This window comes from Populus trichocarpa, chromosome 9, assembly GCF_000002775.5.
Source record: "Populus trichocarpa isolate Nisqually-1 chromosome 9, P.trichocarpa_v4.1, whole genome shotgun sequence".
Classification (NCBI taxonomy): domain Eukaryota; kingdom Viridiplantae; phylum Streptophyta; class Magnoliopsida; order Malpighiales; family Salicaceae; genus Populus; species Populus trichocarpa.
In genome coordinates, this window is record NC_037293.2 from 2,892,478 (window position 1) to 2,907,021 (window position 14,544).

The window sequence follows — 14,544 nt, forward strand, 5'->3', positions numbered from 1 at the left end:
ACCCAATCTAATCTCTAAAACTCACAACCCCTGAAATCCTTAAAAGGAGATCAAACAATAAGCTTAATTTCCAACCAATTTAATTTTGAAGGATGAAATCATGAAAAAAATATTAATTTTAAAAACTTTCCAAAGGAAAAAAGATAGTAATAAAAAGAATGAGGATCAAATTTGATAGGAAAGAAAAACCTAAAAAATAATCTCAAACAAAATAAATAGTAATCAAAAGAATGAAAACCAAATTTGAAAAATAAAAAAATAAAAATAGAGTGAAATTAGAAAAAAAATTATAATTTTATAGCTTATTGAAAATTAAAAAATAGTAATAAAAAGAATGAGGATCAAATCTGAAAGATTAAAAAATAAAAAGGGAATGGAATTGAAAACATTTGTAATTTCATGGCTTATTCAAAATAAAAAAAAAATAATCAAAAGGACAAGAATCAAATGTGAAGAAAAAGAAATTAAAGGGTTGATTTGAATTTTTTTTAAGGTGTTGGTGCTAAATTTGAGGAGGAGAGGGAGAGAAAGAAAAAGAAAAAGAAAAAGAAAAGAAAAAAAACGGTCGTTGACGTCAAACTTGAGGTGTGTTTGGGGCATATGTCGTCCCATCACGTTGGGGATGCTGAGACCTTTCAAATGTCACCACAGAAAGTAGTGTTTGGTAGCTGAACAACCCCACATGCGTAGCTAGGTTTTTTAAAATAATATTTAATATATGTTAATTACCAAAATATCCTCGACTAACCTTCAAATCTACAATAAAACCAATATAAAATGATAAAAAAAACCATTGTGAGAGAGTTATTTTGATTAATTTTTTGAGGGTATCAAAGTAATTACACTATTTTGAAAAAAATGAAAAAGACCAAAATGCCCCTTAGTAATAGGTATTCTATTCTTTATTTAGGGTTAAATTAGTAATTTTACTGTGCAATAAAAAAGAAATGACATTTTAACCCTATACAATTTGCAGAAGACAACTATGTAATTGTGAAAAGGCAACTTTGCCCCTAATATCTAGCCCAAAGTTTTTTTAAGTCGGGGCAATTTTATCACAATTCCAATGAATAATGAAGTGTCTCTTGGACTATAGTAACTTCTCTTTCTCTTTTAGTTTTTTTTTTTAATGTGCAATAAAAAACAAAAAAAACAATTTAATTCTATATAATTTGTAAAAGATAATTTTGTAATTATAAAAAGATAACTTTACCCCTAATGCCTAGCTCAAAGGTTCTTTGAGTCGGGGATAGTTGTCATTTCACAATTCCAATAAATAGTGAAATGTTTCTTGGAGTACAATAACTTCTCTTTCTCTTTTAGTTCCTTTTAATTAATAATTCATAACTAATAACGTTAATGTTAATAATATTACATGATCTAAAGATTTTGTTTCCAGCCTCGTCTGTCCCCTCGGAGACTGGAGTCTTCTATCCACTAGGCTCTGTCTTAAGCCCTTTAGTCATTCGATCAAAATCAAGTTATGGGTCTACCATGGCCTAGTAGTATTATGCAGTTAGGAAGAATTGAAGCCTAGGCCGAACCCATCCATTAACACGGCGCGGAACGCAGGGGGAAGGCATTCATGAATAAAAAAATTGGAAAGTCATTGAGAACTTGAGATTTTGGAAAGTTTTTGTATTTAGTGTTAGGGTTTAGTTCACTTGGATTTTTAACTATTCTACACTATATAATAAACAACCGAATACGTGTTTGCTATGTATAAAAAAAAAATACTAGTAATTGATGCAACGAAAGATTTATTTCCTTTAGATGAATCGAACAAATGTGAAAGATGCGTTCTAATAATACCTCTTTTTGATGAATAAAACAAAAATATTGTGGAGTTCTTGAGTCAAAAACTAAAATAAAATAAAAAATCCATCAATTAATCTTCAGAGTCTAGTTACTTAAAATAGTTTTTTTTTTTCCTTGCAAAACACCATATAATAGCACTATCTGTTTCCAACAAATTAACGTTGAGGTTGAAATGCATAAGAGGCTGGGTACAAAATACAAAAGTATTTTACGACCAATTCGCATCATAGAAATATAATCAATCTATCGCTTTTTGCAGACGCGCAGGAGCTCTACAGACTTTGATAACACTAGTGCTCAAGCTACTCTTTCCTTTTCCTTGCCCCTCTTTGTCACAGAGCTGACCTCTAGGCGTCAAGCCGTCGACCATACATATGCAGCAACGACAGGAGAGACAAGAATGATAAAGGGGGAGGTAATATAAATACCTGCGCTTATTTGTTGCCTTACCCAGTCTTGAGAGGACCTGTGTTCACCGATTTCTGGAAGACTCTTACAACCGGCATTCCATCACCACCATCATTTTCAATCCTCCATGATCGATCCTTTTTCTTCTGAGGCTTCTTGTGATGCTTGTGCGAGGCTGAGGCTGAGGCACTTGGCTTCTTAACGGTAACCTTCTTGTGGGCAAGTCCATTGGCCATGTCAAATGAATTAAGATCATCCAGCACATGCTCAAGGGCAGGTGTATTTTTGCCATCATTTTCAGCTGGGTTTTCAGTATCAGATGAATCTGACTGGTGTGTTTCGGACAAGCTGGAACCCGCATCATCTTGATCGCTTCCTTCCTCATCAGATATTCCCGGGGGAATCTCATGGTGAGTTAGCTTCCCATCGATGTAATCCTTCAGAATTTGACGGGCAGCTCTGGTTTCATCAGGCAATCCACTGGATCCTACATACCCTCGAGAAGCACAATATGTCCTCAATAATTCTGATGCCAAAGGAGGCCGGGACTGAGGCTCGTATGGCTTAGGTTTTGGCAGGTTTATTTTGTAGACATCCTCAATGACACGCCTTGGAACTCGGTTTGCTACAACCTGCACAGCCTCCCTGTGCTCTGTCATTCGATCAATTGGCAACACCCCTGAAGCAATCATTTCATATCTCGAGCTTGAAAAGGAAGGGAAAACTAATCCTGGGCAATCACATAAGGTCAACTTCTCAGACATTATGAGTGTTTGGAAATGCTTTGTCTTCCCCGGAGTAGAGGTGACTCCTGTTCGCTTCTGGCCCACCAAGGCATTGATTGTGGAGCTTTTACCCACATTCGGATACCCAACAAAACCCACTACCACATGCTTGGGAGCTGAATTGCCTGCAAACTTTCCGCCAGAAGACTGAAAATTAGATGGGCCTGAGCCACTGGAGACTGATTTGCTCCTGATTCTGACTATTGTTTCTGCCTCAGACTGTAAACGGGCCAAAAGCTCATCCCTTCCATAAATTTTTGTATCAGGGTCATCCATCTCTTGCAGGGTAGCTTGTTCATTCCAGGGGCCCTGTAGTATTTTCCCCTCAAGAACTGCAGTAGCAGCCTTGGCTGACCAGAATAGAAACAGAATCCCAAGATGGCGAAAATAATCTGCCCATTTCTGCCTGTGGTTGAAGCCAGTAACTCAAAACTTTAAGAGATTGCAGAAAGGTAGAATCAAGTAACATCAACAGAGACCTGCTAGGGTAGTTACCTGACTGAAAAAGGTAAAAGATCAGCCTTGTTTACAAGGAGTAGGGTCCTTTTGTGTTCATCAATCTCCCGTGCATATGCCTGCATCAAACATAATACCAAACTCATGCTGCACTGCACCATCTAGCATAAAACTTCTAGCTAATAAAGAAGGGAAGCAGAAGAAGTCATGCAAAAGTTTGACTGTATTGTCAACATCTAATAATTTCTTCTTTAATTTTCCATCTAATAATTATCTATGACCTCTTAATGAGGTCCAATGAATGTCCAACATCAACTGTTCTAGAAATGTGCTTTAAACCAACAGACTATGCCTCTTCAACAACTAAATGGACTCAAGTTGTTGAAAGGATACATATCCCATATCAAACTCCTCGATGTCAAGGGGATTTCCCTTAATTTGGGAGTGTCCTACACCAATATTATTATCTTGGCACGGGTCACTTAAATCTTTCAACATTGCAGCTTGTCCTGGACATTCCAATTCTTTTAACAAAGCATCCTCCTGGCCATGTCAAGTTATTTTAACACTATTACATAAAAAGCAAAGGTATATATTACCTCAAGATCAGGGCAGCGGTAGAACAAGGGGTCTCGAGCGTCAACAACCATTACCAGCTGAAAAGAACAAAACACGTCAAAATTTCCATGGGATAGCATAAAAGGAAAGGTTTACATGTAAGGGAATTCAAATGCTTTGTGCCTATCCTCATAACCATACATACAACAATTTACAGAAAGGATGACATCTTGCAAAAGAATTTTTAGGGAAGTTAAATACATTAATTAGCAGAATTGCCTCATTAAAAATATCATTGTCAAAGAGAATGGACAATCTATGTAAGAAACCCAACCCCTAAATAAAAGAGATGTGCCAACCCTCATAGTACACATGAAGGAGCAGTCAGGATGATATCTTGTAATGGAAGTTATCGGAAAATTCTAAATATTGAAAAACATCACCACCGCCCTTTTAACCAAGCATATAACCAAGAGCAGTCAGGATGACATCTTGTAACTGCCTAGGGAAAAAGTTGTTTTGGACAGTCATTGATCAAATTGTTTTTAAATCCTACATATTTTGCACTCTTCTCATGGCATTATATGTATAATCCCACTGCCTGTTCTATAGTAGTCCAACTAATTCTCAACAACGAGCACCCAACTCACCCACCTCTTATTCAACATAAGGGATCTTGAACCTTAGATTCTTCTGACCAGAAAAAAAAAAAAACACAAAAAAGCAGAGAGAGATCACAATTTAGTTTCCTTTGAACAAATGTGTTAAGGCCAAGACACCCTGAACAGTTAAGGCATTCGCTTGGACAGTATCCGCACTGCTTGCATTTTACAGGGAAGGGTTCTTATAATTTCGATAGTCTCAGTTTCATATTTTTATATTCATATGATATGTGATTCTCCAGTGTGTAATGCTGTTCATATATATATATATATATATAAGGTACATAACTAAGAAACAAGAAAAGAAAAGTTAAGTTATTCCATATCATGTGATTCAACAACAATCAGCTTACCAAATCACTGCGTTCAAGCACTCGCCAAAGCTGTCTCCATATATCCAGGTTCTTCTCAAATGGAGTAAGAACAAGGTTCTCATTCTCCTCAAGGCTGAAGAAATAACCATGCAAAAAACAAAAGAGCATTAAAACAAAGGAATGTTTGGGAACAGTCAATTATTAATTACTCAATAGACCAGAAAAAAGGATAGAATCTCTAATCACTGAAAAAGTAACGTAAAATGTCTTTCAATATGGTTAAGGCTTCGCCATCTAATCCAATTACTATTCATTTGTCACAATTCACAACATCAGGCTAAGTTGAAGATAAAAGAGAATTTGGGTTGACTAATCCACAAACATCATCTTGTAGCATAGGCCACCTTCCCATTTTACTTCCCACAATTTTTTTTGTATATACTTTTCTTTTGAAAAACAAAAATCCTGTTTAATACATTCTCACAGTGAAAAAGACAATCAATCAGATTCAAGTTCAATCTACAAAGAACTTGACAGACAAAATAAGTATTTTCCACATGTGAACCAGACATCATCCCATTTGACAATTTTTACAAAATTAATAACAGTCAATATACCCTCTCCAACAATCAGTCTAATGAAATCTATATCCAGCCATACATTTCTAGCACACCCCTCAAGCTAATTAGATATGCATATTATGTCTTGCAAAAGGCAAAAGATAGAAAAGAAAAAACCTTAGCACAGACATCGACAGGTTGACAAAGGACGGAATAACCAGAGCTTGATGAAAATCTTTAAGAAACAAGATCATGAAACAGTGACCCAAGATTCAATATAGATGGTGAGAGTCATGAAAAAGTGGTCCAAGATTCAACATAGATGGTGCAAGCATGAGACTTGTAAGATGATCAATTGAGGAGCACCGATAGCATCAGAATATGATGAACATGTTAAAATTGCTAACAAAAAAAAGCATGGCAAAACTAGATCAAAACCAACTTCATGGAAGAGATATGAAATCCAGATCGAAGAGGTAACAAAAAAATGTCATGATACTGTACCCAAAGCTCTGGATACAGGGTTCAATCCAACAACTATAAAATGTTCAATGACTAAATGTAAGCAAAGCCGGTGATTTATCTATTTGCTCATGTGGAAAAAGGTCAGTTTTACACCACTCTACACATTTGCTAAGAATAAGTGAACGGATTATAGGGATGAGATTTGCATACAATTGATAGCAAGATAGCTACTGCATAATTGGATTACTAACAGGAAACTCTAGACAGTATCTACATTCAGTTATTGTAGCCTAAGCAACCTCTCCTGCACCGATGATTAACTATTAATGACGCGTAAAAAAAACACCAAAATCAAAGAACAAACCTAGCAAGACTCCGCCGCCAGGTTAAAAAAGCTTGCTTTTCATTAGCATCTAGCTCTTCCACCGACATTCCAGCATTCCACGGCGGCCTAAACAACACAAAGTTTACATTTTACTCAAAAACTCTGCAATCAAATTTTAAAAAATAAAATAAAAAAGTTGAAATAGGTTAAATAATCAATAAAAAGACTTGCCTGCGAGGAACTCGAAGACTACTAGCATGCAGCGCCTCCTCTTTCTTCTGCTTCTCTCTCTTCTCTTCTGCCGTCATATCACTCACTCCAGACCCCGTGTCCCTGTTCAATTCCAGAAAACAAAAATTACAAAAGTCAAAAGAAATTAAAAATTACACAAAATCAATCACTTACAGGTTGATGAGGAGGTTGGGGACGGGATGGTGGACGGAGGAGGAGGAGGAGGAGAAAAGTTCCCCTTCGTCGACTTGTTCCATGACGGCGTCTATTTCAGTGACATCAGTGAAGGATTCGAGAACTTTCTTGTGTTGTGATTTGTAATACCGGCCTTTTTCTTTGGATTCTTGAATCATTTGATTGTGGTGCTTTACTAGTGCTCTTCCAAGTCGTGTTTTCTCGTTCTTTCCCATTTTTTTGGTCTCCGGTATTTTAGCCTCCGGCCAAGTTTGAACCGTTTCTGTTTTCGTTTTGCAGGGTTTGCAGGGTGTTTGATTGTGTTCTTAAAAGAGAAGACGGTGGGAGCCGAAAACGGTGCGCAGTGGTAAACGTAAGGTCTCACGTGGGAGTGACCTTGGACGGCTGGACCTTAGAGATACATGGGCTGGGCCTAAAAGTATACAGGCTTTATTTTATGTTCGGCTAATGAAGCGCAGGTCCAACAAGATACACCCAAATGAGTTTTCTTTTTCTTATAGATACTACTACTAAAATTTTCCTCGCTATACTCGACTTTCATTTTTCAGTTAATGAATATTTTACTTAATTTAATCAAAAAGAAAAATTCGGTGTATATTTTACTTAATTTATATAAAAAGTTCACCATGATACCTGAAAACCAGATTATTTTTATATAAAAACATATATTTTTATTTCTAACATGGTTTTTTAATAAAAGAATTATAATAATTTGAAAAGCAAGATGAAATAAAAAGGCAAAACAATTATTTTTTTGATAGTTTTTATATGAATATAAAGAATAGTTAATTTGAGAAAATTATATAAAAGCTTAACAATAAAAAATTAGATATTTTATACTTTATGAGAAATTTACGTAAACAATATGCATATTACTTCATATATAATTATTCTTAAGCAAATTACTTGCATTACTATTAAAAACCTCTAATCTTGTTTGAAAAATGTGGTATCATTGTTTGATTTTTTAAAATTATCATTATAGCTGGTTAATTTGGAAATAATTTTATTTTAGAATATTATAAAAACTAAAACAACAAAATAATAGGAAAGGATTAGTACAGTTAAGCTCAGACGCATTTAGAACTAAAAGGCTATATTTATTGGTCTAGATTTGGAAAGGCAGGCTCGCGCAATTGAACCCAATTTATTTGAACCTCCAAACTCAAATTTCAACATGATTTCACTTAAAAATACTAAGAAGATATCTTGTGAACCTAAAAATAACCCCATTCCTAACATAATGACATGTTTTAATCAGCATTAAAACTAAAAATCGAAACAAGCTTCTTAGATTTCAAACTACTTTTTCTAGCATAATTAAAGGCTCAAACCACTTTTACGAAACTTTCGTCTTTATGATGAACTCATTAAAATCAAGATTGGTATTTTTTGTGGCTGGGCCAAGGCTCTTGATGCGAATCTCTTGATTATATGGTCAAACAACCCCCAACAAAGTAGATAACAACCCGAAAAGTAAAAAATCAGGTTTGATAAAACCTTAACTTAGAGGTAACCATGTATCTAAAAACCAAAGGTATTGGAAAAAAAGACTTGGACCCAGAGATAACTTTGTATTTAAGAATCCTAAGTACGCAAATGACGCCACAAAGCTAGTTAATCTTCTATAAGTCAGTGTACGATCTTTATCCCTACAAAGAAAGGTTATTTTGTAACAAACAAACAAAAGGAAAAGTCACGTTTATTCTTCAACTTGCTGCTGAAATTTGCAGCTAAAAAAACATAATATAGTCTCCTCTAACTAACCCTAATGGATTGCTTTTAGGTTGCAAGCTAATGTGTCTAAACTAGTAATCAACTAATCATAAGTTCAATAATGAAATAAACCCCTAAACAATATCTAATGAGCCAGAATAAACCCAAATTAAAAATAATTATTCAACATTAAATAAATAAATAAAATATGATAATAAAAAAAAAGTTTTTATGCCAAAATTCTTCCAAGTAGTCTGAATCTCTAATTTTCGCACATTCTTGGCTGATTTTCAGTCCTAACTTCAAACAATTTATTCTTTCTCGTCTCGATGAATTATTGGGCCTACCATATATGGTTGAAAATATTGAGATGTCTAGTTTCCAGACTAACTTGAATCGCAACAAAATTCCACCTTTAGCTCCATATATGTCCCAAACAGTACACAAAAGTCTACTTTGACATATTTAACAAGATTTATCTAATAACTTTACCCCTCTGAACTAATATGTTACCAAACTCTATTTGTCTTGATAATAAACCAAAATATAGTTTCATGTGTCTAGTATCAACTTGTACAATTTCTGCTTGTTTCAATATACGGTTTGAGAGATATGTCCGATCTCATAAAACTTGTTAGTGGATATTTTAAGGTCAAATTTGGACCTCGCTTGATGTGTATCATCTCCTCCCCTTCTCACCCATCTCTAATTGGTGTTTTTATCTCACCTCTCTCAATTATCAGGAACTCAAATGTAGCATCCTCATTTTCGAAACCAACACATCAATCATAAAAAAGGGAAAAACATGGTAAAAATTTATTTTATTTTATTTTTGCTGAACTCATACAAAGTTCACTAAAATTTCTACTAAAATTTCGGCAGAGTCTCCCCTATACCGGAAGGTCTCAAGTTATCGACAAATCACTTGTACTCATCCATTATTCATTGCTCATACACATTCCAATCATTCCAACTCTCAAACTGTAACACCCCAAGCTTTTAAGATAAAATTCACACAATCATCGAGTTAAAAATGAGAACAAAAAATCCAAGGAAGTTTTTTTTTAAAAAATTAAGAGATAACCATTAATTATGTAAATTCTAAATTTCAAATTACTACATAAAGTTTTAACAAAATAGTAATACATAATTTTATACATACAAATTAGAAGTATTGTTAAATACAACCCAAAAGAAAATTCTTCCATTTTCCTACTATCTTAAGTGACTATACAGAGGGAACACTCATGCATCATTTAAGGGTTACGCTGCTGAGATGAACCTGCATATTAATTTGCATAAACATGACTAAATTAATTATGATGATCTAGTACATTTTTTATTACACTAACAATTTGCTTTTAATTCATATATCATTAATTTCTATAATCTCCCACTTGTTAACACACCAATCTTGTCCAATAATAACTGATTTTAATGGTCGTCCATTCCTAGGGCACCAGTTCCAAACCAGGACACTGGTCTAACTAACAACTCATTCACAAGGCACTAGTTCCAAACCAGGACACTGGTCCAACCATCAAATCATTCACAGGGCACCAGTTCCAAACCAAGACATTGGTTTTACCCCTCTCATTAAATAACTTCTTTTTTAATCCAATTAATTTGTTCAATTTAATCATTTCTCCACATCCATTGTATTTTATTTTATTTTACTAAATCAAGATGAGATTATTTTATCAGAGGGTTTACATGAAATATAAGAGAAATGAGTTTTTATATCCAAAATGAAAATTTTAAAAACTACAAGGGCCAAAGTGCGCCTCTTTAAAAGTAAAAGAAAAAAAAGGTTGTTATGTCTTTTTTTTCTTTTATCAGTATTGTCGTTCTTCTTTCAATTTATTTTTAACTATAATCTAAAATTATATTTTGTTAATAGAAATATTTAATGTAATGTAAGAAAAATCTTTGCCAAATCACATATATGAAAGCATGCATAAAGAAACACACCCTAATATATAAAACTATTGTCATAGCCCAATTTTAGACCCCCAAAATTTGTTTTATAAAACTTGAATGTTTTTTTTATTAAAAAAATCCAAAAATATTTTTGAGATACGAAGAGATAAGCCTTTGAGCTATAATAAACCAAGTTGCTAGTGAAATAGTCAGATTGAGGTATTTTGACAAGATGGGAAGAAAAACTTAATTTAAACAAATTTCAAGGTTGAAATCTGATTTTACCAAAATTAGAAGAACTAATTAAGTTTAAAGACTTAATTAAACTAGGTTTAATTGATTTAATTAACGACTTAATTGAAGCAAAAATGAAGTCTAAAATCAATTTGGGCTCAAAATTGGAAGAATTAATTAAATTCAATGACTTAATTAAACTTCAATGGTTTTTAAGGATTTAATCGAGGACTAAATTAAAGAAAAACTAAGTTTGAAGGCCTATTTTAGATCAATTTGCAAAGATTGAAAGATTAGGGACACAATTGAAACTTTTGAAGACCAAATTGGTGTAATCAATGGTTCAATTGCAAGAATTTTAAAGTATGAAAGCTAATTAAACACCATATTAAAAAAATCAAGGCCAAAGATCTTTCTGAAAAAGCGTGCAACGTTAAGGCCCGTACCAAATCTTTCCAAGGACTAGATTGAAGAAAATCAAAGTTTAAGGCTTAATTAGGGACTGAATTGAACAAACTGGAAACCAAGGGCTACCTTGTAAAAGGTACTTGAAGAATCTCAATTGATTTTCAGTAAGGGCCTTATTGTATAAAATTAGTTAATTTTGTCTTAATGAAGAATGCTTGAGCTTAAATTGAAATAATAAGGAACAAATTGAAGTTTTTCATATCTCAATTAGAAAAACTTAATTTTTAGGGTTTAAGCAGACAACATGTCATTCACTTTTAATGAATATATTGAGTGACACATTGTTTGTCCTTGTTTTATTGTCTTACCCGGCTGAGAAGGCTGATCGGGATGCCACCTTCAGGTGAATGAATGTGACATCTTCGACTACCCAAACTGCTTTAACCACCACCAATATACTAAGAAACATCTTTTTTACAAGAATAAGCCACTCCCATCAAATGTTTTGTTTCAACAAATCAGACAAGATCTTATCCCTAATCAATCATTCTACATTGACAGATTAAAACTAATCAAATGCCAATAGTCCAAGCAATGAATATAGAGTTCTGGGTCTTTAAATCGAATGTAATTTGTTTCTAAAGGTATATTTGCATCCCCTTTACATGGTTTAGGTAGACCAAGGGTATGATTATCTCTTAATTTTCATGATGACCTCGTCAAAGTAGTACACTCAATCAACCATGACTGAAGAAGAAAAACTATCTTGATTGACTAACTTCGTGGTTGTCTTCTTTTAATCAAATTGAACTCACAAGATGACAAAAGAATTAGAATCCTTTTTTTTTCTAGGGAGGTTAGGAAAGGATGGGCATGAATCTTCCCTAAACCACTTATTTTTTGTGCAAAACCATCCTAGTTTTGCAATAGGTTTTTTTGGGATTTTGTTATAAAATAGCAATAACTCTTTGAGGAAGGGATCTAGAAAAGAAAGAGGGGAGAAGAAAGAAAACAAACACCTATAAAACTAATAAATAAATCCTATAAGTGATTAAGAGAAGCTAGAAAAATAGGACACCAAATTAAGACAGAATGAAGGAATAAAATCTAGACTAGTTAGAGGTGAAAATGTGCTTAAAATCAAAGGGAAAGAAACCAACAATCCAAAAAAGAAAGCTATATCATCTTTACAATGTATACTCTCAAACTTTGATGGAGGGGTGTAGTTCAATGAGTGCACACACCCTTTTTTTTTTCAGCTTATAAATCCATGTTTGGATCTATTTTTGAGTATTTGTTATTGTTGTTGTTAGTTTAGATGCAATACGTATTTGTGTTTAAGATATCACTATATTCCGTGATTTAACATGTTTGATGTGTTATGAATGTTAATATAATGATATAACTTAGCTTAAGAAGTGTTTTATTAAGTTTTATTACTAGTTTGATTACTTTTTTTTTTTTTTTTATCATTTAGGAGGTTTAACTTTAGGCTTGCATTTTTGTTATTCTGGTGTGTTTCTGGGTCATAACAAGCATGAGTTCATGTATTTGAAACTTGAAAGATGTGGAAAATTAATGTTCTCAGATTATTATATTTCAGAATATGCTTGTTATGAAGCTTGAGTTAAGAACTATAACATTAATTTTCTGCGTTTTATTAATGTTTTTGATGTTTGTAAAAGTATACATAAGTATGATCAAGTCAGGGTTACTAGGTTTTGGCCTCATTGTTGGGGTTTTATGTTTTTTTATGGGTTTAAGCTTATTGTTGCTCTTTCTAGGTTTAGAGATGAATTTTTAGGTTTTAGTTTTGAATGTTCTTGAACCCAGATTTGGGTCTTCTCGGGTGTTGATGTTTTAGCCTCCATGTTAAGCTTTGATCGAAGCTATAACATATACATGATCATTTTACAACTTTATTTGATCATCTTAAAGCTTATTTTGGATCAATTGATCCTTAAGTTTTTTTGAATGTTGGGTCTAGGGTTTCTGTTGCGATGTCGCGGTCGCACAAATTAATTACCCTAACTTCAAACACAACACACAAGATAGTATAGAGCAAGCAAGGGGTCGATCCCACGAGGAAGATTCAAGTCAGATTTTTATGCTAGATGATATGCAATTTGGGGGGGGGTTGGACGTTATCTAGGCTAAAGCAAAAGAAAACAGAAAACTATCAAACGAAATTTAATAAAATCAGAAAATTATCAAGAGAACAAACCTTGGTCACAAGCACACATCCACCTACAGAAATCAGAACTGATCATGGAAACGAAACATCAATTTATATTCTGAATATTTATCTCTTCTTAACATTGGTTAGTTAACGGATCCGCCGTATAACTAACCCTAACCATCAAACAACCACAGTGTCCGCACTAGTAATTTAATTCAATGGCAGCCTTAAGAACTAGATAAGTTGATTAATCAAGAAAACATAACTGTCCGCAGTTTATGTTTGATTTGATTGAATGTTCTCCCTAAGATTAATAACATAGATCCGCCACAATTATTAAACTCAGTTGCTTCACAAGTTCATATACCACAACTCCGGTTTTGATATCAAACTTAGCAATAGATTGTCTACAATAATAACTTAGAGTCCGCTCTAGCAATTAAAATAAACAATCATAGAAAAATAAGCATAGGAGAACAAACATATTCATCATATAAACTGAAAAGAAAAGGTAAAATAAATCTCACAGTTCTTGAAATCCGAAGGTTTCCGTGTCCTTGCAGCCAAGAAAAAGTGTTTAGCCTTGCATGTTTGTTGAACAACTAATCAAAAAGAAGGAAAAATGCATAATTTAGGGTTTCTTAGAGGAAGGAGGCGTTTTTCTTTTCTTGGCTGGCTGCCCCCCTTCTCTTCTCTCATTCTTTTTATATCCTAGGAAACCCTAGGTCTCTATTTTACAAAATAGTCCTCCATTAAGTAGACTGTATACATTTAAGTACTTCAATAACTATTTTCCTAAAAATGGAGAAATAGCCTTACATGAAATCTTCAAGCTTTGACTTAGAGGAGCTAAATTGTTGAAATAAAAACTTGGATATCGGTTTAGATGCTTTGGAACATAATTTGGACTCGTTTTTTCACGAAACCTGTTTGCTGGCAGAATTCAGATGTCATCTTTAAAAAATCATATCTCCCTTATATAACTTTGAGTCATGAATCCAAAAAAATTGAGTTGGCATCAATTGGACTTCTGTAGCTCCAGATATTCAAGTTGGAATGGACAAAGGTCAACACTAGCAGATTGCGAGATTTGACTTTAAAGGCTACGATTTCCATGCTCTTCCTTATTTTATTTTCTTGCCTTAGATGTACAGAAAGATATGTATGTTAGCTTTTTAATGCCACTGGAATTACTTCATTTCAACCTCTAGAGCTCACGCTCTGCACAAAACATCGACTGAAGGTCAAATCTGCCAATTATCTCCAATTTACTCCTTTTTGCATCTTTCATCCAAAAGTGCCTTCAAAAT

General features: G+C 33.7%; 1 protein-coding gene across 1 annotated transcript; it reads right to left on the minus strand.

Moving 5' to 3' along the window:
• Positions 1–1,906: 1,906 nt before the first annotated feature.
• On the minus strand, positions 1,907–7,100 carry LOC7491116 (GTPase LSG1-2). The gene is made up of 7 exons (XM_006378919.3): positions 6,757–7,100; positions 6,583–6,684; positions 6,391–6,477; positions 5,041–5,134; positions 4,067–4,123; positions 3,507–3,586; positions 1,907–3,417 (listed from the first exon to the last, which is right to left on the minus strand). Exons 1-7 carry the CDS (start codon positions 6,990–6,992, stop codon positions 2,265–2,267), a joined length of 1,809 nt encoding a protein of 602 aa, XP_006378981.3. The 5' UTR covers positions 6,993–7,100; the 3' UTR covers positions 1,907–2,264.
• Positions 7,101–14,544: the final 7,444 nt, after the last annotated feature.